This window comes from Marmota flaviventris, chromosome 9, assembly GCF_047511675.1.
Source record: "Marmota flaviventris isolate mMarFla1 chromosome 9, mMarFla1.hap1, whole genome shotgun sequence".
Lineage (NCBI taxonomy): Eukaryota > Metazoa > Chordata > Mammalia > Rodentia > Sciuridae > Marmota > Marmota flaviventris.
Window position 1 is genome coordinate 71,969,239 of NC_092506.1, and position 26,099 is coordinate 71,995,337.

Here is a 26,099-nt window from a genome sequence, read left to right on the forward strand (position 1 = left end):
GATGATATCAGCATTAACTGAAACACTGCATAATGAGATAAATACTCATTCACTCAGAACAACCTAGAGAAGTTATTAAGATTATTCCCTACTTTAGATGAAGCAACCTAGCCTTGGTGAGGTTAAGAGTCTTGTCCAAAGTCATACAGTTACAAAGTGACAGAGTTAGTATGCAAAAAGATAATTCCCAGCCAAAAGGAACCCAAAGCAAATAGTATTTTAAACCATTCTGGGTTCTAAGTGGGGGATCTGAACACCAGTCAGCTTTCTACACTGGCTGTTCCCAGTCTGCCCTGGTGCCAACCCAAGCACCCACATTGAGAAGAAAGACCATGGTTTCAGGTTTTAATTCTCCCTCATTCTCCTACATTCCAGTTCTCAGAATAGAGCTGTAACTTGGTTCAGTCTAGTAGCATCTGTTTAAGAGCTAGAGTACATGGCCTAACATCTGGAATCTACAGGAAAATTCCAAGGTAACAACTTCCTGGTACTCACACTACTTTGTTTAAGATCCCTTCAGTTATTTTCTGAAAACCCAGTCGAAACTCAGACTTCCTCATGGTAGCAGTGATTCCTAATAGTGTTTGAATCGCCATGTGCTTCTTAGCATGTGTGTCTCCTTCTTGTATAGCTCTTTTCAGGGCCAGTAATATCCACTCACTAACCAGGTGTTAGGCACTGAATCATGATGAATGAATGACCTGGTCAGGCTCACAGGCTCAGAAGCCACTGTCTCATTTACTGATAAGAGATACCTCAGGCCTGGATCCATTCCTCCATGCAGGGCCTGGTCTAGCTTCTGTCCCTCCTTGTTTGGATTTACCATGAGAAGAAATGTGCACATGAGTCTGCACATATGAAAGAAGGATGGCAGAGAGCACAGAAGTAGTGAACTACTGGTTTCAAGGTAATATTTGACTTGAGCTTTAAGGAATATTTAAGAACTCCCCACAAAAAGTGGGGATAATAACCCCCCCCCAAAATGATTTTAAGAGTAGATGGTATATTTGAAGAATATCAGAAGACCCAGAGAGGTTAAAAATACAGAAGCAGAGCGGTAGGATAAGGATAGACACCAAAGACATCTAGAAATGCATTCTTACAATACGCTCACCTGCAAGACACATGAAACATTTGTAGAAAAAGGAATAAAATAGATGGAGTTAAGTCCAACCTACCTATCCCCAAATTGCCTGTGTTCTGAAGAGCTTCTGCATTCAGTAGACTCCCTGTAGGGTTCACTTATAGGTTCTCAGAACACAATCAATATCTGCTGACATCAGCTATCAAATGGGGCATTGCTTGAAAATAAGGAATATGATTATCGCTGATGAGGGCAGCTCTGTGAACCTTTTCTCAACACATATCCATCAATCTCCCTGACAGATATGGTAATACAAAGTTTTTTCTTTTTCTTTAGTAAAATCATCAGCTCAGACATTCTGACTCCTTCAGGAGGCAAGCAGCTGAGAGTATGTTGGAAATCCTCAATTTCATTCAATAGTATAGAACGTCTATTATGTGCCAAGTCCTCTTTATCATGGTATCAACCCTAACTTCAAACCCTACCAATTTCCAAAAGCACCCATCTCTTTTACATGCAGAAAACAAGAACTATATGCAATTCCTTTTATGTTTTTTAACTCTTTTTTTTCAGTCCTAAAGCAGATCATGCTATAAGATACATGAAGATCACTAACTTCTTTGTGCCTCAGGTGCCTCAGATATAATACAACAATAGCAATATTTAGCTCACAAGACTGAGGTTAAGATTTAAAAAGTGGGTAGATATAAATTGCTTAGCAGAGAACATGGCAAATATTGCCTAGAATATCATTAATACATTTTCAGTACAGCCTGACTGTATAAACTATGATGAACTACTTGCTTTTCATAGATGACCTGATGTATAGGCTAGGTGAATCTGACAGTTCTATTTTTATCTTTTCTGCCCAGTCAAAAAAAAATGACTTATTTCCTATTTTTTCTATTGTATTATTTCAATCCATGAATTATCTGTGGTGCAACTTGGACCTACATATCAATATCTGTAGTGAAAGCCATTCTAGCTGATTATTTTCAAATGGATCAGCATTATATCTGGAATAAACTTTTTCTCCTTAGATTGTATCTGAACAGCTTAGAAGGGTATCCTTTGATTACTCTGCTTTAAAGCACATATCCAAATGCAGTATATAATCAAGACTGACCTACGTAATGTCACTGGAGAAAATGAGACAGGAATAAAAACAGTCCTAATAACATAAGACTATTTATAAACAATCTCCCCAACTCAGGATGCTACAACAAAATAGCTTCTTGCCACTTCCAAGTTTTAATGCCTTGATTAATTATGGAGTGATGTTTAATTACGTATTTTATTATGCATAAAAATATAAATTGCATACCTGATTGTTCATAATTGTATTAAAAATATGTATCATTTATCCTTGAAAGTGAAAGGCCTTTTTCAGGATGGATAGAGTTGTTTGGGGAAGAGAGTATGGATGGAATTAATGGTCCCCACATTAATCATTTATTTTATGAAAATGTGAAGGTCATTCTCCACTTTAAGATGTTTCCTGAATTTCTTCTTCAAGGTCTAGCAGTTGAATTTCAATATGCAAAGCAGAGGATTATGCAATGTGCTCTACAATTCCCCTAAAGGCATACAGCATTTATTTAATAAAGATGTTATTTTAGGAAGCTTTACTGTGTTCATGTCACGTATCAGAACTTGTCTTGGAAAGGTGATTATTATTAGTAAGGGCAGATGACCTGTCTCTTTGGGTAGAACTATAGATGTCATTGCATGTGCCTATGAATTTTCCCAGAGTAAAATGCTGATAAGGATCACATTGTGAAACCTATAGATGACATTTATTGAGCACCTTCTTTGGAATATTTCATTAAAAAACATTATATTTTACATCTTGAACACTAATGAAGTAGAAGATAGTATTTATTTATATTATGAAACCTTCATAGTGTTTTCCTCCATGTGTGAGAGAGAGAAGCCTCAGAAAAGAGTTGTGCTGAAAGCCATGCAGCTGAATAAAACAGCCAAAAACCTCAAACACCAAGCTCTGTCATTACTGATGCATGCACACCATCACAAGGCTGAGAATTAGAATCCATAATTCTAAGGTGAGGATTTGGCACAGGTGTGACTTGGGCTAGAAAGACACTGGGGTAGAATTCATACTCTTAGGCTGGACTCACTCTGATAGTCAAGATGTTAAACAGGGGGCAAAACACTTGGGCCAGATAAAAATGCACTTTGTTCCAGCCCCATTAGCTGGGTAGTCTTTTCTGGGTTATTTTCTTACTCCGAAATTTACTTCCTCATCCACGAAGCAATGGCAATTATACCTACTTCCCACATGTGCTGAGAAGATCAAATGAATTATTCCCATGTTAAGTATTTTGCTTAAGGCACAGAACATCATAACACAACAATAAATGTTAGCTGTTATTGTTGTCATTTATTTCTCTATATTCTCAAATAATTTTAATTACTATTCTGGGTTTTCTGCAAACTAATCATTTGCCCCCTTCCAGTTATTTTCCCTTTCACTTTGAATCTCAAATACTGGATGTGTAGAACATAAAACATCAAAAGCACAATCCCCTTCTCCATTTTCTGCCCCAGCCTTGACACCAATATCCCTTCTTTTATGCTCCTATTTCTAGCATCTTTTGTGCTATTTTTGTCTTTCCAGATTCATGTCAAAAATAAAACCCACAACCATTACTCCTGGGTAGGTTAGCAAGAGACAAAGAGAAAGGGAAACCAACATTCAATACTTCTTAAGAAAAATATTCTATAACAAAGAAGAAATTAAATCTCACATTTTCTGTCCAAGCAAATCAGTGTTTCAGTAGATGTGTGTTATGGGATGTCTAAGTCATGCAGCAGAACATGTTGTTGTTGTTTTGTTTTGTTTTTCTTGTTCCCTCCCTCCCTTCCTTCCTTCCTTCCTTCCTTCCTCCCTCCCTCCCTCCCTCCCTCCCTCCCTTCCTATATAAGGAAGAGAATGGAACTATCTCATTTTAGTAAAGGCATTTAATACAGCACAACCAACTCCAAAGAGCATGAATCAGAGTGAAAATTAACTAATTCAGACTAACTGGGAGCTAGAGTAACCTGCACTACTCATAATTCTGACTTGAAAAGCATTTTTCTGTTAAATAGGCCATAATGCCCAATGGTTAAGAATCTATAAATTTGGGAAGACATCCTGGGATTTGAGATCCAGATCTGCCACTTATTGTCTGCATAGTCTTAGTAAAGAAGTCATTTAACTTCCCGAGGCCTAAATTTTCACGCACATGAAATAAATATTTTTTTTTAGATTTTTTGTTTTTTAGGTGTTCATGGACATAATACCTTTATTTTATTTGTTTATTTTTATGTAGTGCTGAGGATTGAACCCAGTGCCTCCCACATGGTAGGCAAGGGCTCTACCACTGAGCCACAACCCCAGCCCCAAAATAAATAGTTTTAAGGCACACACTTTTGATGAGGATTAAATGAGATAATATAAAGCAATTCCTTAACACAAGGCTTGGCATAGGCTGTGTGTTTAATAAAAGGTTGCTCTGTTATTATGAACACTATTATTATCATCAATATTATTTTCATCTTTTTTATAATACTGCAAATAAACAGAAAATAGCTGAAAGAAACTAATAAAACAATGTCAAATATTAAATCTTGTGTTTTCTTGGTGAATGCAAAAGAATAGCCTGTAATAACCTGGTAATGATTGAACTATAAATTTCGATTCAACTTAACATTGAATAGCTACACAAAAGTCTATTGAACATTTGAGAAAACAGACACAGAAAAGTGGTTTCCATTCTTAGATAGGAGGTACCCAGTGAAAATGTCAACACAATGGCGCAGTGTCCAGCACACTGTAAGGGCTCTGTGATTAGTTACTGAATGAATGGGTGGAAGAGGACATGGTGTGGCTTAGTGGAAACACTGAATTAACACTTTGTGATTGTGCATACTTCATTCGGATTCTTTCAAACTTACTTTATGGTCTTGAGTGAGTGTTTCAAATGAAATTCAGTTTTCCCACCTATAAAATAGGGATAATGATACCTGCCCCACCAAATTAATGTGCTGATGAAATGAAACAAAACATAGACAGTATCTATTATTGTACCTGCTACAAAGTAAGTGCTCAGTGTAACTAGTGACCGGCTCATGCTAGTTTCCTTCCCATTTTCCCTTTACTGTAAGTCTACTTCTTCCCCAAACTATCACAGCTTTCTCTCTGCTGTACAAAGTCCACCACCAGCACCTCCCCCACAAAAAAAAAACAAACAAACAAACAAAATCCAGTCACTTATCAGCCTCTCAGGTCAGTTGGAGAGTCCAGGCTCTATATTACCTACTTTGAGTCTAAAGTCATTTTCTAGATGTCTCCAACACACCTGAAGCCTGCCCATGTGCATCCTTTCGGCCTATCTTGCCTCTTGAGGTTCTCTTTAGGGTATATTCTCACAGCCTCTCTTCACCTCTTCATTTCTCCCTGTCTCCTATCAGGTCAGTGGCGGTGACTTAGGAACAAAGCACCAAGCGGCCCAAGAGCGAAAGAAACATCAATCAGGCACTGACAGAACCGCCTGTTAATCAGCAGGGTCTCCTGGTCAATCCTGGATCTCAGCCAGTTCCCCTGACCAACTCCATTGGGACAAGGGACTCTAAAAATCCCTTTTCCTGTCCCAAGCCCTTCCCTTCCTGCCGTAAACCCCATAAAATTCCAGTCTGGTTGAGCCCCCACGCGGTTTCTCCTCAGACCCTCTTCCTATCTGCTCTGTTGGTCTGATAGAGTTCCGCCTAGGAATGACATCTCAATAAAGCCTCCTTCATCAGCCTCTTAAAAAATCTGCCTCCTTTTGGTTGCCACCGTTGCCTTACCTTACATCTCCTTCTGCCTTCTTGAAAACAGTGCCCAACTTCATGAAGACATGACATAACCCGCTCCCCTTAGCTGAATATGCATTCTTTTCCAGGCTTTAAAAAAGTACTTAGAACCTCACTTCCTCCAGGGAGCCTTCCTAGATGAAACCCATACAGTTGAATTTCCTGCATACTCATACAACCCGGGGATAGACTTCCTATTCTCTTTACCCTCAACCCAGTTATATACTTAGGGTATCACACAACCCCAATTTATACCCTTGATTTACATACAATATAAATTCCTCATTGTCCATTAATGTGCTGAGTTAAAGCCAAACTCTCTGTCCAAGTCTCTTGTAACTCTATCATAAGACAACACAAATATGTTCTTTGACCCCAAGCCCTTAAAGTATAGTGATGGGTTTGGGTTCCAAAAGCACTGTATATAGAGTCTGCACTATAGCATGGCCATATGGTAGTACAATTTCTCATTTACATATTGGGCTCCTATTAAGCTCTGTACTGCCAGAGATCTCCATACACCCTAGCATATAGTAAAGGCTCACAAGACACTGAATGGAGTGCTGTTTTCTGGTTCGGTTCTAGAGCATGTAAGGGCTTAAAATTCTTTTAACTGAAGTGACAATGGAAAGGAGGAGGAAAAAAAAACAGGAGCATAGGTTCAAAATAATAGCTGGGTGCTATATTAAGAGCTTCACATACACTCTTTAATTTAGTCCTTATAACAATATCATGAAGGGAGAAGATCATTATTTTTAGACATGAGACAAGTGAGGTACAGCAACACAAAATAACTTGCTCAAAAATAAACAATAATCAAGTTTGAATTTGAAACCCTGAAGGAATCTGTGTTTTTAACCCTTATTACACTTATTTTCTTGTCCAAGTGGTTTTGGAACTAGTTATATCATATTTACCTTATTTTTGTGAAATTAGGACCTGACTACCACAGAGTGCAAGGCTTTCCCCAAGATGGCCCAACTGTCCTCTTCCAGATGCACCTCCTAGTATCCTCTTTACGCTCTATTCTCCAACAAAAATAACTAGACACGCTCTTTAAAATGTTTTTCTCCCCTTGCCTTCCCTATTTTTCTCATCTTGAATACTGTCCTACTCTGTCCTGCCTATCTAAATCCTATTTGTTCTTTAGGACTAATTCATTTTTGATATTTTCTGTGGAGAGTTGTCTATTTCCAAGCTATAATTATGTGTTCCTTTTTGGTGTATGCAAAACTCTTGGTTTTGCTTGGTGATACAAACTGCTTTGTGGTTAAATATTAACTTGCCCACCTCTTACATTCAAATGTAAATTCCTTAAGGGCAAATGTTCTACCTTATCTGTCCTGGTATACTCAAAGCTTTACATATCTCTTGGTAAACAAGTACACAGGCTTTTGTAAATGGATGGGAGAGCAGTGAGAGGGAGAAGGGTGAGAGAAAATATGCATGTATGGGGCGGGAGCAGAAAGAGGATAGGGAGAGGAGGGGTGGGAAGACAGAAGCAAAGAGAGATATTACTTAATTTGGTGGCTCATGTAAAGTCCCTAGTGCTTAATTAACTCAAACCTGCTCCCACTTTGAAATGAAAATGAATTCAAAGTTCTATACATGCTTTGAAAACACTCTTTGTATTCAATATCTACTCAATATCTATCTCTATACCTGGGAGAAATCACAGTAACTAATGTAATAGTATTTTATCATTGTAAACATTTATGAGCTGCAATATTAGGCAATCATACCAAGTGCTTACACAAGTGCATTATACTTATTCTGGACATCATTTAGAGCATCCTGAACATACTGACTCATATACAAAACAACTCTCAAAAGCCCTTCCATTAGAAGCACAATATTTGAAAGATGCAAATAATTTCATAATCTTTTCCCTTACTACTGGGGACACACGGACAAACAGAAAAGAAGAAAAGTCTTTCAAATTACCTAATAAATTTTCTCTTCACAATCCTGCCAAATGACCCCCCCACCCCACACTAGTTCAGGTCTGCAGAGTAGGCTCTGTGCCCCTTTAGTGAGAGTACAATTTCAGATGTGAGGTAATCCCATTATACTCATTGCAATTTCAGACCTATGTCCTGAACCTCCTGCTGACAGAAGGCTACCTCATCTCTTTCCTAATTAAGAGCACAAAATTCTTCTCAAACCACCTTCATTATCACACACAGTGTGCTTGGCTCTATCAGGTAATACCCTCACATTCTGGAAGAAACAACTGCCTCTTTTAAATCCTAGGTAACCAACCCAGAGTTAATTATCTCAATTAAAACCTTTTTCCTACTCTCAGCAGATGAAGCCCATTCCACTAGAACAACAATGGGGCCAGGAGAAAAAGAAACCTTGGTTACAAGGAAAGGTAATTAAAGAGGTCATGTTCCTCTTACAGACACACATGCACCAATTATGCAAAAACAGGACAAAAATCTTGTCCAGCCAAAAGAATTATTATTACAATATATGCTTACTTTACAACAGATTGAAACAGTGAGACAACTAAAAAGCCATGTGATTTGTTTCCCTTTGACCTTAACCTCTGAAAGAACAGGGAATGTGCAGAATTCTTTTGTAGCAAAACCTCTTGCTAGAAACCAATCTCCTTAGATAACCAGCCCTGTGACTGGGCAAGTCTCTTTCTTCTCTAAACTGAATTTAAAACAAGGAGGAAATCAGAATGAGAAAACTCCTAAGGCTGTTTCTGCATTAACAGTTACTGACAGCCACAGTCACCTTTACCTGTTCTACTCCAGCAAGTGCACTTTAAATGCCCTCCAGCATTTTGGATCGCCCAAGGAATGGAAATATCCAAATGAAATTTCAGCAGGGAAAAATGTATTACTAGCATGTTTCTAATCAGTGAGGCCCTACACTGAGATTCCATTCATCTATTTTTTTTTTTAAGAGAGAAATAATTTTTTTTTTTTTTTTTTTTAGTTTTCAGCGGACACAACATCTTTGTTTGTATGTGGTGCTGAGGATCAAACCTGGGCCGCACGCATGCCAGGCGAGCGCGCTACCACTTGAACCACAACCCCAGCCCAGCCATTCATCTCTTCTATTTCACTGCCTCAGTGCAGATGGTGGCTAGCCTTGCTATAGAGCAAATGTTTGTGTCCTCCCAAAATTCATATGTTGAAATCTAATCCCCAATGCAATGGTCTTAGGAGGTGGAACTCTTGACAGGTGATAAGATCCTCCCAGTGGAGCTCTCATGAATGGTTTTATGCCCTTATAATAAGAGGGTTGTAGTGGGAAGAGTGCTGCCTGCAAACAAGACACAAGACAGATACTGAATCCACTGGCACCTTGACTCTGGACTTGCCAGCCCATAGAATTATGAGAAGTAAATATTTGTATCCAATTTATGATACTTTGGCATAGAAGCCTAAACTATAACAGCCCCTTGCCTTTTTTCTTTCTTTCCTTTTTTTATTTTTTTTTGTCAGTGGTTCTCAAAATAGGGACCCAGATCAGCAGCATCACCTGGAAACTTCTTAAGAAATGCAAATCCTTATTCCCCATTCCATACCAAATGAATCCCAAAGAAATGCTGTGGGTAGAGCTCAGCTGTCTATGTTTTAACAAGACTTCCAGCTGATTTGATGCACACTAAAGTTTGGCAATACCACAAAAGTCTCTTGAGGTGACCCCTGACCTCTATTCTTGCTCATCTTTAATACATTCTGCACAGTACCATCACATAACTTTTACTAAAATCTGAATATGATCTTCCCTCATGTGATTTTGGTATTTCATTCTTCCTCAAATAAAGTCCAAAGCACTTAGATGGTAAGTTAAGCCTTTCACCATCTGGCTTCAGCTGACCTTTCTAAAGTCATTTCTTGCTCCTTCCTCCTATAGATACTCTGCTGGGGCCATGATGAACCTTATGCTGCTACACAGAAAACCACAACTCTTTTTGGATTCTGTGTCTTCCTCAAACTGTTTCCTCTGCTTAGAATGACCCCCCTCTCCTTCCAAACTCCTTATCCTGTCAGACTTGTCCTGAGTATTATCTCTTTGAGAATTCTTCCTATCCCACTTCTTCTTTTGCACTTCCTTCATGCCTCCAAATCCCATGGAATCTATGGTTCCTCCATTATTGCACAACTTGGACGAACACATTCGACATCACACTACATAACTATTTACTTACTTCCCTTCCTCCTTTACTAGCCTGAGCTTTTCAGTGTTAGGAAGAGCACTTGGATGAATTATGTCTGTGCTACTTTGAGAATATACTAGGCATACATGGGAATTCTAGTTACTACTTCTTTGAGTGAATAAATAAATGCATTGACTTTTGAGCACCTATTATCTACAGCATTTCTATGCTAGTGACTTGCTTCTGTTATGCCTGTTTTACAGATGAAAAGAAAAACAAAACTGAGCCTCTGAAAACGTAAGTACCTTTTGTAGGTAGTAAAAGGCAAAGCTGATTCAAAGGAAGGAATTTCAGACTCCAACCCTGATGCTTCCTCAATCTAATCATAGTCTTTACTCAAACAAAATAAAGATTGAGTTTCTAAATATATCCATATCTTCTTCGACATACCTTCACATTTTTTTACATATAGTTTCCATTATATAAAATAAAATAAAACACTAGGTTATGATTGAGATTATAAAGTTATAATAACTTTATAACTTTATAAAGTTATAAAGCTAAATATTGAAAATATATATATCACCAAATAGTTCTGTGCTTCAATTTTACCAGCAAAAAGACTTGGCTTTATATTACCTAAATAATCAGTTATTCTTATTATTTGACATTAGCATAATTGTTTCCAGTCATATTATTCTTATTAACTGGGCTCATTGTGTTTGATTATGTTGTTGCAAAAGCCTACTTCAGTTGTGGGCACACTGATAATGCTCTTTAAAATCTATTCAACTGTTTGCTATAGTAATGGTGTCAATTCCTATTAAAAATGGTTTAACTAAATAAGAGTATGACATTGACCACCAAGTCATTCTTGTCAATAAATATTTAAATCTAGTTTAGATTTGCCAATCAAAATTCCTAAAGACGACAAGTGGAAACTGGATTTTTCCATTTATAACTAGACACATACATGCATTCTTCTTTCCTGATTTTATCCTTGGTTGCTGGAACTAAAACCATCACATCAGTTATTATCACTGTCAAAGTTGTTTTACTTTAGATCTTAAATTAATAAATGCTAAGGAAGAGTTTAATTAGCTGAAACCTAAACTGTCATAATTAATTTACTAGTTACATTACAATACCTTGTAAAACATTTATGTTTCAGTAAATGGAGTACCCACTTTCCAATGATCACATGGCATAGCTAATTTACTACACAACTAAATATTTAATTACTGATCAGTACAGTTAAAGGTAGTCAGTGGAAATTAAATTGCACTACTTGCAACAAAATGCTTACTCATTACTTCAGATGTTATAAAATCATATCAAAGAAATAATGGAAGTTCAAGCATTTATAGGTATTTCTGGAACATTTAGAGAAGAGTTGTAACAGCTAAATGGAACTATGGTAAATTAATCAGTACATCTTATGGAAAGGTCAAATGGGAAAAGTCCAAAAGTTTTTACATTAAGACTAATTTTCAGATGGGTAGAGTTTCTGTTTGGAATTTTGAAAATTCTAGAAAGAGTGGTGCTGATTGTATAATATTGCAAATGTACTGAATGCCACATTATATATACCTTTTGTCATAATAATAAAGGCTATATTCACATTTGATAGCTAAATTGTTCTCTTCTCACTTCAGACAATGTGGCCATGTCCTGCCTGGCATTTTTGTACTGTAGTAGATGAGGTACAAAGTAAATTCCCAACCAACCTGCTTTATCTTTTCAATGTCCAGGATGGTCTATTTCACAAATATTTGCTATTTACTCAACTGAAAATGGAAATGCATAGAATCCCACAACATATCCTGTTCATAGGCTGTGCTGTGATTGCTTATTTGCTGTCTTCCTCATTTACTATTGAATGCATTCCTTGAGTTCTGAATAGATCACAGTCAGCATCACCCCTCAGCTTCATAGCATTGTAGATACTCTTGGTTAGATGTAAGATGCCCATTAAATAAATAAATTTATGGGGTTTTGAGATTATTTCATCAAATTACTTGAAATTTATGTCCAGTTTATATAAAAATTAGTTATTTTTCAGAAAGATAGGATATTTTGTAAATAAATGATAAATTATATCAATTATAAATTGGTATGATGTGGGAAATAGAGGCAATCCACACTAAAGAATATGGAATTTTAGTTAAAATGCAAAAAGTAAGCTATTTTCTGCTATTTTTTCAATGTTTTCACAACCATTGAATGGTATCTAAAAGCAAAGAAGCACACAAAAATATCTATCACTAAGTGACAGATAGTAATGATGGAGATCAATTCCTTTCCAAAAGCAGAGCTGGTATTTAGAGAGACAGAAATTCATTATAATAATTAGAGGCCTTTGCTGGACCTCCTCAGAGATGTTCTCATGCATAGATATCAAAGAAGATATTCTTGGTTAGATGATTTTCAAGATAATGACTCAACAACCAAATGTCAGTAATCCTAGCATCTCTGGGGAGATCAACTGCTTAAATAAGAGTCCCCTTCCACAAATACTGCTCAATGAAACTGAGGGTTGCTATATCAGGGCAAAGGTTTGCTTGCCAGCCGTGCGGATGCTGTGGGGCACATGATTATGAACTTGTTTTAAGTAATCGTAATCGTTACTAACCTAAGTCAGAATGAGAGTCAGAGTGTGAGATAGAAGAGCTAGCTAAATCAGAAGTCCTACAGAACTTTACCAGGAAATCTCTTTCTTAAAAATGGTCTAATTATATTAATTTCTAAATATTTGGATAATTCCCATTATGTCACAAATATATACTCTTCAACCTCCATAAAAACCCTATAAGACAGGTACTGTTAGTCTTATTTTAAAATGAGAAAATGGAAAGACACAAAGTTTAAGTAATTTGTTCACAGTCCAACAGCTGGTCAGTGGTGGCTGGAGTATGAATTCAGGAAGTCTGGATCCAGAAACCATGTTCTTAAATACCCCGTTAACTTACATCAATATATATTAACAGAAATATTAAAAATAAGAAGTTTTTTTTTAAAAAATTATTATTCGTTGATAGACCTTTATTTTATTTATATATGGTGCTGAGAATCAAACCCTGTGCCTCACACATGCTAGGCAAGTGCTCTACCATTTAGCCACAACCCCAGCCCCTAGATGGTTCTTTAATTTAAGACCTTTTTCCCTAGAAGGAACCTAGAGATGTCCCCATGTGTTACCTAAGAACATAGTCAAATGAGATCTATTTTATTCTAATGTTGGAAAATAGAGCTCTGTGAATTCACCATATACTAGGTAGTTTGTAATCAGGCATGCTCCTACAGCTTAAGAATGCATAAAAAAAAAAAAAAAAAAAAGATTCAGCAAAAAACAACACAGGATGTCTGGGGCAAGGCAGAGGAAATAAGTGGGAAAGATTGGCATGTTATTTATACTGCTAAAACAGTGCAAAGCTTGCTAAGAGTTTGCTTTAACTATGTATTTTTCCCCACTCTATACCTATACTTCTAATTTTTGCATCCATTATAAATCCCAGTACAGTATCATTAGTAGTAACATACAAGTAAGACTTTGTTCAATATCAAGGGACTATGTAACATACTTGGAACTCTTTTCTCAATGTAACATACTTGGAACTCATTATCTGATGAATGTTAATTGATTTAAAGACCACAGATAATTCATTTACTTGAATTTTATTTTTCTGGGGTCAACCTGGAACCACGGGAAAAAAATATGCCTTTGAAATTGTTCAGGACAATCATGTGAATTGTATGAAACTGAGAATATGGAAAGCATAAATTAATCTGAAATGTATTTAAATTTGTTTTCTAAAAGGCATAGATAGTGTAGTTCATGACTACCAACAAGTACTCCTGATCACCTACATTTTATCTTGCTTTTCTTAAACACTCATTGGTGAAATGACTGATACTAAAAGAAATTCTTATTTGTGTACCACAAGCCATTTTCATAAAGCTCTTGAAAATCCTAGAGATATGCAAAGAATAAAAACTCAACTTTAATAAAAATAATGGACTATATTTGAATTAAACATGATATTCAAAATGTTACACTTGGAGAGTTAACAGGATGTTATGTGGTGAGAGAGCAAGAGGAAAATGTCCTATAATATCTGTGCCCTTTATAAATTAAATCTGAGGGCATTAAAAATGGTTATAACAATGAAATGGATTACTTATCAAATGAAAACAGAAAGAGAAAGAGATTAGTGAAGATATTTGCCTCTAAAAATCTGAAAACTGTGCAACTTAGAGCAGAGGTAATAAAGATGATTATTTCTAAGAAATAGATCCAAAGTAGCTCCATTCAATTCACAGCAGGAACATCCAAAGTAGCAATTAATGCAGCCACTGGTGTGGAATTGTTTTCTAAATGCCATCCTGTTGTATGTTCCTCTTCTTCTTCTTCTTCTTTTTAATAGACTCATGGTGAAATCATATCAATTATTTACTAAAGTTTCAGCATTGATTATCAATATAACCATCAAAAAATATGTATATGAAATAAAAATGAAAGAAACCTAGCAGCCACTGCTTATCAAAGACTATAAAGGGTCACCGGGCAAGGTGGCACACACCTATAATGCTAGGAGCTTGGGAGGCTGAGGCAGGAGAATTGCAAGTTCAAAGCCAGTCACAGCAAAAGCAAGGTGCTCAGCAGCTCAGTGAGACCCTGTCTCTAAATAAAATACAAAATAGGGCTGGGGATGTGGTTCAGTGGTCAAGTGCCCCTGAGTTCAATCCCTGGTACCACCCCCTGCTCTACCCCCCACCAAAAAAAAAGACTACAAGGGTAGTGCTTGAAACTCCCTGAGATTTGGACATGGGAAGGTAGGTCTTGTATTTCAGTGGCACATTGAGCCAGTGAGGCTGCTGGACTGGATTGGGGAATATATGAGTTCTCATCCCCTAAACTTGGCCACAAATATTGGGAGATGCTGGCCAAGAGAAAGTTCCCAAACCTCATTCCCTCATTCTCAAACTCAACTTACCCATTTAGAAGATGTAGGGAGAAAAAAAAATAGCACCATAGTAAACAATGTGGGCACAGGCCTCGATTGCCAGGGTCTTCATGCTAGCTTTTGAGCCCGCAAAGTATTTGTCTTTGGGCACATTAAGTGACCTTTCTATTCCACACTGTAAACTGAATATAAGTAGTACTTAGCACATATGTCATTATGAGGACTGACTGAAAGATGTGAAATTAGTTGTAAAAATCTTAGAATAGCAAGTAGTCCATAGTAAGGATTTTACAAGTGTTCATGATCATCTATTAAAAGAACATATTTTTCTAGTTCTGAAATTCAATGTAGTATACTTGGAACTCTTTTCTCTTTATTCCAAGACTTGAAACAAAACTACAAATGTGATGGGATGCATTTGCTCAGCTGGGAGATGAACACCTTGAGTCATTCAGCATGCATCAATTTCCTTCAAATGAGTGATGTGCCTTGACTGACATTCTCACCAAACAGAAAATCAGTCTCAAAAATTGGTTGGTGAGTTTTGAGAAAAAGAAGATATGGGGAAGGGAGAGGTAGGGGTGGGATTTTTATAAGGATGATAGAGAAAATTATTTAAAAAGAAATAAAGACTCAGAACTCCCTCAGAGTCAGTGCACTAACAATTTTCACTTGTTAAGGAAAGATGTTTTCCTCGGTCGTTTTTTCCCTTCTAACCAATAGCTGAGATATAATTACACACCTCTTCATTCCCTAAAACCAGGATGGGAGAGCAAGTCCATTAGGAAACCCAAGGGAGTGGTACCACGCAAGAGGCATCATTAAGGAAGAAGTTACCAAAAGCTACTTTGCATCCTTTGTAGAACTAGGTTGAATATTGGAATGGAAGGAAGAAAGGAAGGAAGGAAGTATTAGCTGAATCAAAAATTCATACAAGAATGGCTGTCACCATACATGAGAGCACTAGTAATTGAGAATAAGCATCTTTATGATCTAGGTCACCTGACCAGTAAGATGCTGAGTGAAATTTGTACCGGGGTCTGAAATCTTACCCTACCATATTGTTCTTAGGTGCGCCAACAAGAGGATCCATAAAATGGGTGGAAGAGATGAACAATAAAGATGATAAAGAACCTAATGAGGAACTTAGAAAACAAAAATGTCAGTCTTAGGCCACCATAGAAAGAGCAAGAAAAATATTTCTCTTTCTTATTCTCTTTGTACTTCCCAAGCAGCAATCCCTCAATGCCCCTAATCACAACATAACTTTTTTCTCTCCCCAGCCACACTAGGGAATCATCAAAATTCCTCTTTTCCAATAACAGATCTATGCTGCTAAAAAAGGGAAATAATTCAAAAAACCAGATCTCCTACAACTGACAACACCACTCACTTTGTCATACCTTGCTGCAAAGCCTAATAAAAAGTTTGAAGGCCTCATCATACTAGAAATTTTCTCCCATAATTTAAAGGAACTGTAAAATTGAAGTTACAGCAAACCAACTAATTCTGTTCATAAATCAGAGTGACACAGAGGAACAAGAAAGGATGGAAGGGGAGAATGGTAATTACACTGTGAGGTGGGTTTTGTTGTTGTTGTTTCAAGTAAGTTTGCTGGGTATATGGTTCACATTCACTTCTCTTGACCTGTGCCTTAGACAACACAATAAAAAGGCAAACAAACTGATCCTCATGGGCTATTCAATAGTTCTTCCATTCCCTTATTCTCTACTTCTTCTGTTTTGTTTTGTTTTGTTTTGTTGTTTTCAGTGCTGGAGATTGAATTGTTAGGCAAGCGCTCTAACACCAGCAACATAGCCTGCCCCCTGCAATTTATGTTTTCTTCTTCCTTTTAAAAAAAATACCTTGTCATTTTTAATAATCTCTTCTAGCTCCTTCAAAAATTAGGTGATGTTGAACCTGCAAAGGTTTTTGTTGTTGTTGTTATCGTTTTTTGTGTGTGTGTTTTAAGAACTTTCATATTTTGAATTAAAATCAACACCATTGAACAATTTACCTACTGCTCTCTAGTGATGATACCCTGTCTCTGGGCACCAGAAAACCATTGCTCATCAGGCACAGTGGTGCATCCCTGTAATCCCAGCAGCTTGGGAAGCTGAGGCAGGAGGATCACAAGTTCAAAGCCAGCAATTTAACAAATCCCTAAAAACTTGTCCTAAAACATAAATAATTATAAATAAATAAGTAGGGTTAAGGGATGTGGCTCAGTGGTTCAATCCCTGGAACAAAAAAAAAGAGAAAGAAAGGAAGGAAGGAAGGAAGGAAGGAAGGAAGGAAGGAAGGAAGGAAGGAAGGAAGGAAGGAAGGAAGGGGATAGGAAAGAAAGCCACTTCTCATTTGACATCATCTTATGTCTGTGTATGTGGCCTCTGTGATGCGAGGCGGCATCTAAGTTAGCTGTGTTATCATAACAAAGTAACATGAATTAGGTGGCTTAAACAAGATAAATTAATTTATCATGATCCTGGAAGCTGGAAAGTCCAAGATCAAGTTTTCAAAAGGGTTATTTTTTTTTTTCTCTAGTGAGTGCTCCCTTCATGGGGAATAGACTTTTCTCTGTGTTCTTTGAGCCAGAACAAGACTAAGAAAGAGGGAGAAAAGGAAGAAGAAAGAGGGAGAGAAGGAGAGAGAGAGAACACACTTATACTTTCTCTTCTTATAAGGCAAGGGATCCTGTAGATTGGGACCCCACCATATGATCTCATTTAACCTTAATTACATCCTCAAAGCCCTATCTTCCCATAGTCACATTAGTAAGTAGGGCTTCAACATCTGAGTTTTGATTGAGACAAAATTTAGTTTACAGCTAGTGGGGTGGGGATTCTCTAAATAACTAGAATTTCATGTAGAAAGAGTTCAAGCAATGAACATTTAATCTTCAAATATAATCCTGGAAGCTTGTGCCATGTGGAGCAAAGCAGCTGTACAATTTGTTCAACTTGTCATTGTTGGTGTTTGAAGAGGACTCTGGTACTTTACTGGTTACTCTTTGTTCCATGTCCGTGTTCGTAGAATAGAAAGTGAGAAAGGAAAGAGAACTGAAGTCACAAACACAACACTATAAAATGTGTCCCTCTTCCTTCAAGGAAAAAATGGAAGAAAAGAAAGAAGAATCCCTGAATGTCTCTCATCTTGCTCCCACTTTGAAAGTGGGTAGACTCTCCATCACAGTCTCCTTACTAATGGTCAAGAAAGTCCCACCCTTTTGTATATAATCATTTAACATTAATTTTCATAGTTTTTTCTAGTATAAGCCATTGTGCTAGGAGTACAGAAACAAATGGATACAAAATCTTTTCTTTTAAGGACTTTGCAGTCTTATAGCATATCAGAATTAATGAATGTTAGAAGAAATCTGGCTACAGATAAAGAATTCAAGCCCAGAAAGATTAACTTTTAGCCAAGAGGACGTAAAGGGTGGGGACAGAGCCAGTTAATGCCCAGCCTACTGACCCCTAATTCAGTCTTAATTCCCCTAATTAGTATGGCTCAGAGTTCCAGTCTGTCCAATCACTCACCCAAGGTTCATTAAGGGCCTACTAGGTGCTAGGTGTCCTGAATAAATGGAATAGAATGATTTAGTAATTTAACTAAATATTTAATAATTTATTTGAGGAGATATGAGTACAGCAAATGAAACTCTTATCAAATATAATAAGGCATTGTTTAAAGTGAAAGGGTTTCTCTTATAACCATATGTATGTGTGTATAAGTATGTATGTGTATATATATATATATATGTATATATGTATGTATATATGTGTGTATATATGTACATAAATACATATATACACACACACACACACACACACACACACACACATAATGCATGTACAAAATAAACTGATTACCAAATTTACCTCTACAGCCAGGCATGGTGGCATAGGCCTGTAATCCCAGAGGCTCAGGAGACTGAGACAGGAGAATCACAAGTTCAAAGCCAGCCTCAGCAAGGTGAGGTGCTAAGCAGCTCAGTGAGACTCTGTCTCTAAATAAAATACAAAATAGGGCTGGGGATGTTGCTCAGTGGTCGAGTGCCCCTGAGTTCAATCCCCAGTACCAAAAAAAAAAAAAAAAAAATTACCTCTACAGTGATCATCATGGTTAAAGTAATCTTGTTAGAAGACAGACTTTCTCTTTTCATCTTTATCACTCAGTATACTATCACTAAAATATACCTGTTTGAGGGAAACCATTTTAAAGTCATACTAACCCATGGTAGTCCATCATCTCATATATGGAACACTTATAAAAATTTATAAGACACATAAAATTGCTCAATTTAAGGTTTTATTTATTTATTTATTTATTTATTTATTTATTTTGGGGTTGTACTGACAGAACCCGGTGGTGCTCCATCCCCTAAGCTACATTCCTAGCCTTTCTTTTGGAGACAGAGTCTTGCTAAATTGCCCCAGCTGGCCTCAAACTTGCCATCCTCTTACTCTCAGCAGAAGTAGCTAGGATTACAGGCATGAACCACTATACCTGGCTTCAATTTAAGTTTTTCTAGGTGTCCCACATGTGGGATGATGGAACATCACAGGTTGACGGGGGTCAGGGAGAACAATAATGAAAACATCTGCAATTGAAGTACAGTAAACTGGACTGAACTTAGCCTACCTGGATACCTGTTTTCTGAAGATCCTTAGTGAAAAATCAAGTCATGTTTAGGGAATACATGAAAAGCCTGCTCAACCCCAAAAAGGCATAAAGGAGAACTCAAGGTTTGAAAGGTAAGGCTTAGAGACTCCAGGTTCAGTAATATCTGAATGCTAACTGTCATTTATGCTCTGGGTCACCCTTCAACCTCTTATACCTCAGTTTCTTCATCTATGAAATGGCACTAATCAGAGGATTAACTCAGAAGGATTCAGTGAAATGATACATTTAAAGTGCATATCAAAGTGCTTGAGTAACCTGCTGAAATGTTATTTCCACAATTGGTAACTGTTAAACACGGCTTTTGTGACCTCTCTTGCTTGCCAGCCTACTCCCCCACTTTTTCCTTTAAGCCATTTCTCTGATCCTGTCCTTTCCTCTGTTTTCTCTTCCTGACCTGAAAATAGCTGTGCCCTGTTCTTTGCCAGGGTGGGTAGCAACACTGGGGCCTCAGAACAGGTGCTATCATGCTCCATTCTGCTGCTTGCTTTGCCCTCCAGGTGACAGGAGAGAACTGCAGGGCTGCATTCAGCATGGACAACACCTGTCCTCTTTGTCACCACAGCTAGGCTCACACTGGCGCTGAGTCATGCTGCTGCTCACAACGGAGGAGTTTTCAAAGACTCACAAGACTCTAAGAAGTGGACTTGAGAGGACAGTCTGTCCATTGCTCTCTCTAGGTCAGACTACTCTTCAGTCTACCATGAAGCAAAAATAGATAGATGGAGATTCTGTCACTCACCAAGGATTGGCGAATCTTCAACATCAGGACATTTCTTATAATGCCTAAGCAAAATTTCAGATTTGCATCTTAACTCATTTTTTAAATTTACTTTTCATAGTGAAAAATAACCTTGATTCTAACTGTAAACATACATTATTAGATATATAGTTTAACACACATGTGTTATATATATATGTGTGTGTGTGTGTGTGTGTGTGTGTGTATGCACAAAGTATTGTTTACTAATAAAGTATTTGAGTTCTAGAGCCATATTCATGATGTTAAATCCCAGCCACCTCTTGGTGATGTGTTTTCTCTCTAAAAACTAGTAGTAATAATCTCATGAGAAATGATCTTCATATTAGAGTTCTCATCTCAGAACAAGTTCAATGATATTAACCATTGTTCTGGTTTAGACATGTAAACATATATTGAGAGTATGGGAGGCTTTTTAAATTTTATTTTCTGCAACTTAAATGGCTATAGTATGATTATGGAATCAATATAAAAGTTGCCAAGGGGACTGACAGAAGACCCATACTGGGTTTTCAGTGGCCAGGGGAAGTTTCTTAGTGACTGTGATGTCATATAAGATTGGAACAGAATAAAAGAGGAATATGGCTAGTCTGTGGTCAGCTAATTAGCTGAAATGGTTAAGCAAAATTTTAGAAGCTAGAGAAAGCATTCATCATATAAAGAAGTGAATGTAGTTCAGAGTGCTGGATTTAGAATGCTCATGGAAGAGGGGCAAGGTATGATAGTAAATAGGAAATGATGGACTTTGTAAAGCAGACTAAGGGGCTTGGATTTCATTCTGAAGAATGAAAAGTAGGGGACCTACTGAAACATAGATGTTGCTTCCATCTGACAGATGAGAAAACTGAGGCCAGGAAGCCAAATGACCGTCTTCAAGCTGGATATCAAAGAGCAGGACTACCCTTCCTGTATATCCTTGCCCTAAGCCCAATGTTCTTTATATTATGCCAGGATTATCAAGGGCATAGTTCTCTTTCCTTCACCATCGTGCCAGAAAGTATATCACTAGGGTCTTTATTTGAGTTTATGTTGAATTAATGTATTAGATTTAGATAGGGAGAAAGACAGATCTAACATAGGTTCTTGAAAAAATTCTTCAAGGTATATTATAGCCCAATGTGAGGATGTGGGCTCAGTTACATCACTTGTAGGTAATATGAATGCCAAGCTCATACACAGCTATTTATTAAATGATGAATATTGATACTAGCCTTTTCTAAATGCATGATGCATATGCTTTTCAGAGTAAACACTTAAAAGACAAATAAATAAATATAAAAAATAAAACAAAAACAAAGGAAAGAAATCATAGATTACTGATGAGGAAGTGAAGTTTCACAACGTTAAGTACTTTAGTACTCTTACATATTATTATGACACCAGAAATTGCATTTTTCAATTTATCTTAAAGTTTCTTCAGCTGGCCTTTTAGAGTAACACAATCTGGAGACTGACTAAATTAAGCCATTTAAGTTGAAATGTGACAACAGGCAGAAAGGTAGAACACAAATTTCTGAATTAATTACACAAGATCAAAATTGAAAAAAAGGGGGGGATGATTACATGAATGGAGGTGTTCTATTATAGCCAAACAGTCTTATTTTTTTTATCATTTTAAAAAATGATTTTCTTCACAGAATTTGTTGGTATGAACGAACTGTCTTTTTAATGAAGAATAACAAAGAGTCTTTTGCTTTCCTTTTTTAGAAAAATGGAAACATGAATCACCTAACATCTTTGACTCATTCTAAAAAGAAAGCACTTCTACAAACTGTCACACTTTCAGGACCTTTTTGATGAAAGACATCTTTAGATTCTATAGGAATAAGCAAAGAGTGTAAATGCCAATGTTTAGGTTGTAAGACTATGACAATTACAAGCTATTCTTAAGGAATAACAGGCTACAAACAATATCTTGCTACATTTTTTTTTCCACCTAGAGAGTAAGAAGAATGTGAAATCTTCAGCAACAGTAAAGACAAGTGTCTGTTCAAGATAGCTTGGGGACAGTCTAATCTGAAATAAGGGGGTTGAGTTACACAATAAGAAACTTTGATTCTGTAAACCTCATGACTTTGGAGTTCTAGTATACAAAAGAAGGGCAAGACAAAAAGGAATGGTTACCCTTATTCAGACAAGGCCATGTAGGGATCCGGGAGAATTATAAGTGGATGGAAGAGAGTAAGAGTCTCAGGGAGACAGTTTTGTAACAGCTTGGACTGACTTGGGTTCAAATCCCACTACTAATAGTTACTAGTAGTTCTTTGTCCTTGGCCCAGCTATTCTCCTTTCTAGGATGCAGGAAAAATAACTTATATCTAATATGATTTCAATAAAGATTAAATTAAATCTTACGTATAATGTGTGTAAACAGTGGCTTTATTAATGTTATTGTCATGATTACCATGATGGACATTACACAATGTGACCGCATTCAACTGCATTAGCTGATCCAACCAGAAATAGGACATACTATGTGTTTAGGATAACATGCAGGCTTGCACATTCCCAATTAGCTTTTCAATTAACCCCAGCCTGAAGAAAACACTTCCCAGACCATATCTGAATGTGAAAATAGAAACAAAGGGCTCTGATGGGTGCAGGTTGTTTTATTTGAGTTGGAGGGGAAAAAAGCCAAATTTACAGAGGATACTAAAAATCACAACCAGTTTCCATGAAAGATTTATGTCCTCAAATGCTAAAACATGCTTTGAGTATATCAATAGTTATTTACAACTTATTAGTCATTCTCCAAATAAAACTCAATAATAATCATATGCATCTTTTTCCACCCTGACCATATATCTATAACATCACTTCATGCCCCCCACCATGTTTGAAACTATGTAATTTCTGATGCCACAGAAATACTTTATATGAATTAATTCAGCTTGCAGCATTGTTTGGTAACAACCTTACCAAAATATATTACTGAATTTTTAGATAAAATATGAATTCACAATTATTGGTTTAAATAAGCCATGTGACAAAATTAGATATATAAAAAAACAAAACTATATCCATTTACCAAGCAATTGACTGAGTGCCTACATTTTTCAAGGTAATACATCTTTAATTTATTCTAGTAACTCTCTGAATACAAATTTCATGGGGGAAAAAAAAGGATTCTATTTTCATGTTGGTTATCAGCACCTAGTGTTCAAAATTAATCCTTCTTCCAGCCCTCTTGGCTAGCACAGGGCAGTAGAGTTAATATTTTTCCTCCAGGCTTTATCAGTCTGAGAGCTAAACTTTGGTTCTCTAAAGTTAATTTCCTGATGTGACTGTATCTTACTCTATGGGTAAGATAAATAAAGACTTTAAAACCCTTAACCTCACATGTGGTTTCTTCATGTCTGTTCTAATTGTTAGCCATTGTTGCAATGAAGGGGATGTCCTAGAGCCCCTCGCTACCTCCTTCCAGACTCAAGAAGCAGAAACCAGTGTCACTGCATTGGAATAGCATCCTTTAAACTCTGTACAGAGTTCCATAGAGCTGCTATGTTCCACGTTGAGGCCCAAGCCTGAATTAAGTGGCACTGGGAGCTTCAACTTTTCTTTGCATATGAATTTGGTATAAGGCATTATCTCCCCATGGCTTTCAGAGCCATTTGCGGTCCTGACAGTTCTCTCATCCACACAACCTATAATTTTTTATAGGAAGAAGCACTTTTTCAAAACATTAGCTCTAATAAAAGACCTACTTGCAAGATTCTTTCTTTAAAAATTACTGAGGGAGAAAAAAAAACACACCCAAATCTGAATTGTTCAATATATATGGTACTGGAACATGATAGGTTTACAATCATTTTACTGTGAATTATAGGATTGGGAAAGGGACAAATTCTACCCCAACAATCCCCTTCCTCTCCTCTACCAAAATTGCCAATAAATAACAAGTCAGTTATGATTCTATGACCTCAAATCTGTAATTCTAAAAGTCTCCGGTCCTGAAGTCAGAACTCTAGTGATATTTTCTTTTTTCACACTACAGACGATGTACTAACCATCACAGAATTCTTATTTTATCAACATTCCCACATTGAAGGAATGAACAGTAAGTTAAAATCAAGGCATTCTTGTAGCTGAAAGAAAGGACTATGCCACAGACTCAAAAAGCTAACTCTGGGTCAAGCCTAAGAGTGAGTGTATATATGTATACACACCCCCCCCACACACACACACACACACATAGCAGGAAGGAGACAGAGCTAAAGATCACATCCTCAGGACAATATGCAAAATCTCTGCTTCACAAGATTTTTTTTTTTTTAACCTTTGTAAGTTTCCCCAGAACCTATCAAATTGGATACTGATTTCCTAAATATGACAATTTGGCCAGTACCCTGGAAAATATGGGAAAAAATAAATCTATACACCATCAACTTCAGTTATGTTAGGCTGGTAATATACATCTCAGGACTTACAGACCATTTTAATAGAGAAATATAACTCATGAGGTAAGTCTACAAAGAAATTCTCTGAAAAAAAAATCTAGTCATGCTGAATAAAAGGAAAGGTTTTCTCTAAATGGCTATGATTATCTGATTATAAACATAATACTTGCTCATGGCTAACACTTTTAAAATGATGATTTTGTTGATTTGAAAAAATATCAAACACTCTAGTGAGGTCTGGTCAATGTTACTGAAACTCTCAAAAATGTGTTCCTAGGACACAGGCTAGAACACATGTACTGAAGAAAGGCTCAGGTATTTATAACGCTCCCTTCAGAACTAAAGATCACAGCAATAAAAATAATGCAGTACAGCAACAAGTTTACTCAAGAGCTCCCTGAATTAGCAAAAATTGCAGCTGCTCAATTTCTTTCATCCTATGTAATCTAAAGGAATATTAAGTCTCTGTTGAGACACTCTATCAAATTCATGATTTCACCAAATATTTTGAATAATCAATGATCCTGCTTAACCCTAAATGCTCCCTTCCCTAGCAAGCTAGGCTCTAAGAGTTATCCCTTCTTTAAGTGCCGTGGACCACATTCACAGTGAGAGGCAGGTTCTCATCCCAGGCTAAGGAAGACTGCGTCTGTACTCAGACCAATAGTCCAGAGCAGGCACTTGGCAAATCGGAAAGGCAGTCTTCATCCCCACTCATTCCATACCTTCTCTGATTTTGCCTTCCTGGCGTTGTGCACGAACCTGCGACCCAGCTTCTTGGCATACCAGATAGAGGCAAACATAGTGATGCCAATGGAAGGGATTCACAATGAAGCTGCTGCACAATCAACTTCCCACCTCGGCTCAGAGGCAAGCAGAATCCGGAATCCGGCTGGAGCTGTCACTTGCAGGCTGTTGCTTTCTCAGTTCCTCTCATGCTGGTTAGCTGAGGGAGAGGGTGGGAGGAGGGAGGGGTTGGGGGGAAAAGGCAGTCCTGTTTGGCCAGTCTGCAGGTATATTTACATCCTGCCAGCAGGAGGTCCGGGTGAGGCGGCGCTGCCTTCCTTGCCAGCTCTCACACATCCAGTTGGCTAAGTATCTGTCCGCAGTTCTTCAGCACTGTCGCCACCAAACTCCATGCGTGTTAGGAGGAAGGGAAGCTGCAGTCAACTCCTCCCAGAGGCAGCTCACCTTTGGCTCCGGGCTCAGGCAGTTGCACTCTTCGCTTGGCTTC

At 37.3% G+C, this 26,099-nt stretch overlaps 1 protein-coding gene across 3 annotated transcripts in view; it reads right to left on the bottom strand.

Annotated features, from left to right (window-relative positions):
* Dlg2 (discs large MAGUK scaffold protein 2) overlaps positions 1-26,099 on the bottom strand; it is a 2,015,095-nt gene that overhangs the window by 886,100 nt on the left and 1,102,896 nt on the right. The window contains exon 1 of one of the 3 annotated variants that reach the window (XM_034636731.2): positions 25,591-25,743. The exons of the other annotated variants lie outside the window; for them this stretch is intronic. Within the exon in view, the coding sequence (XP_034492622.1) occupies positions 25,591-25,668 (78 nt within the window). The 5' untranslated portion in view covers positions 25,669-25,743. Of the gene's footprint in view, positions 1-25,590; positions 25,744-26,099 lie in introns of those variants that run through there. 3 annotated transcript variants of the gene reach the window in all.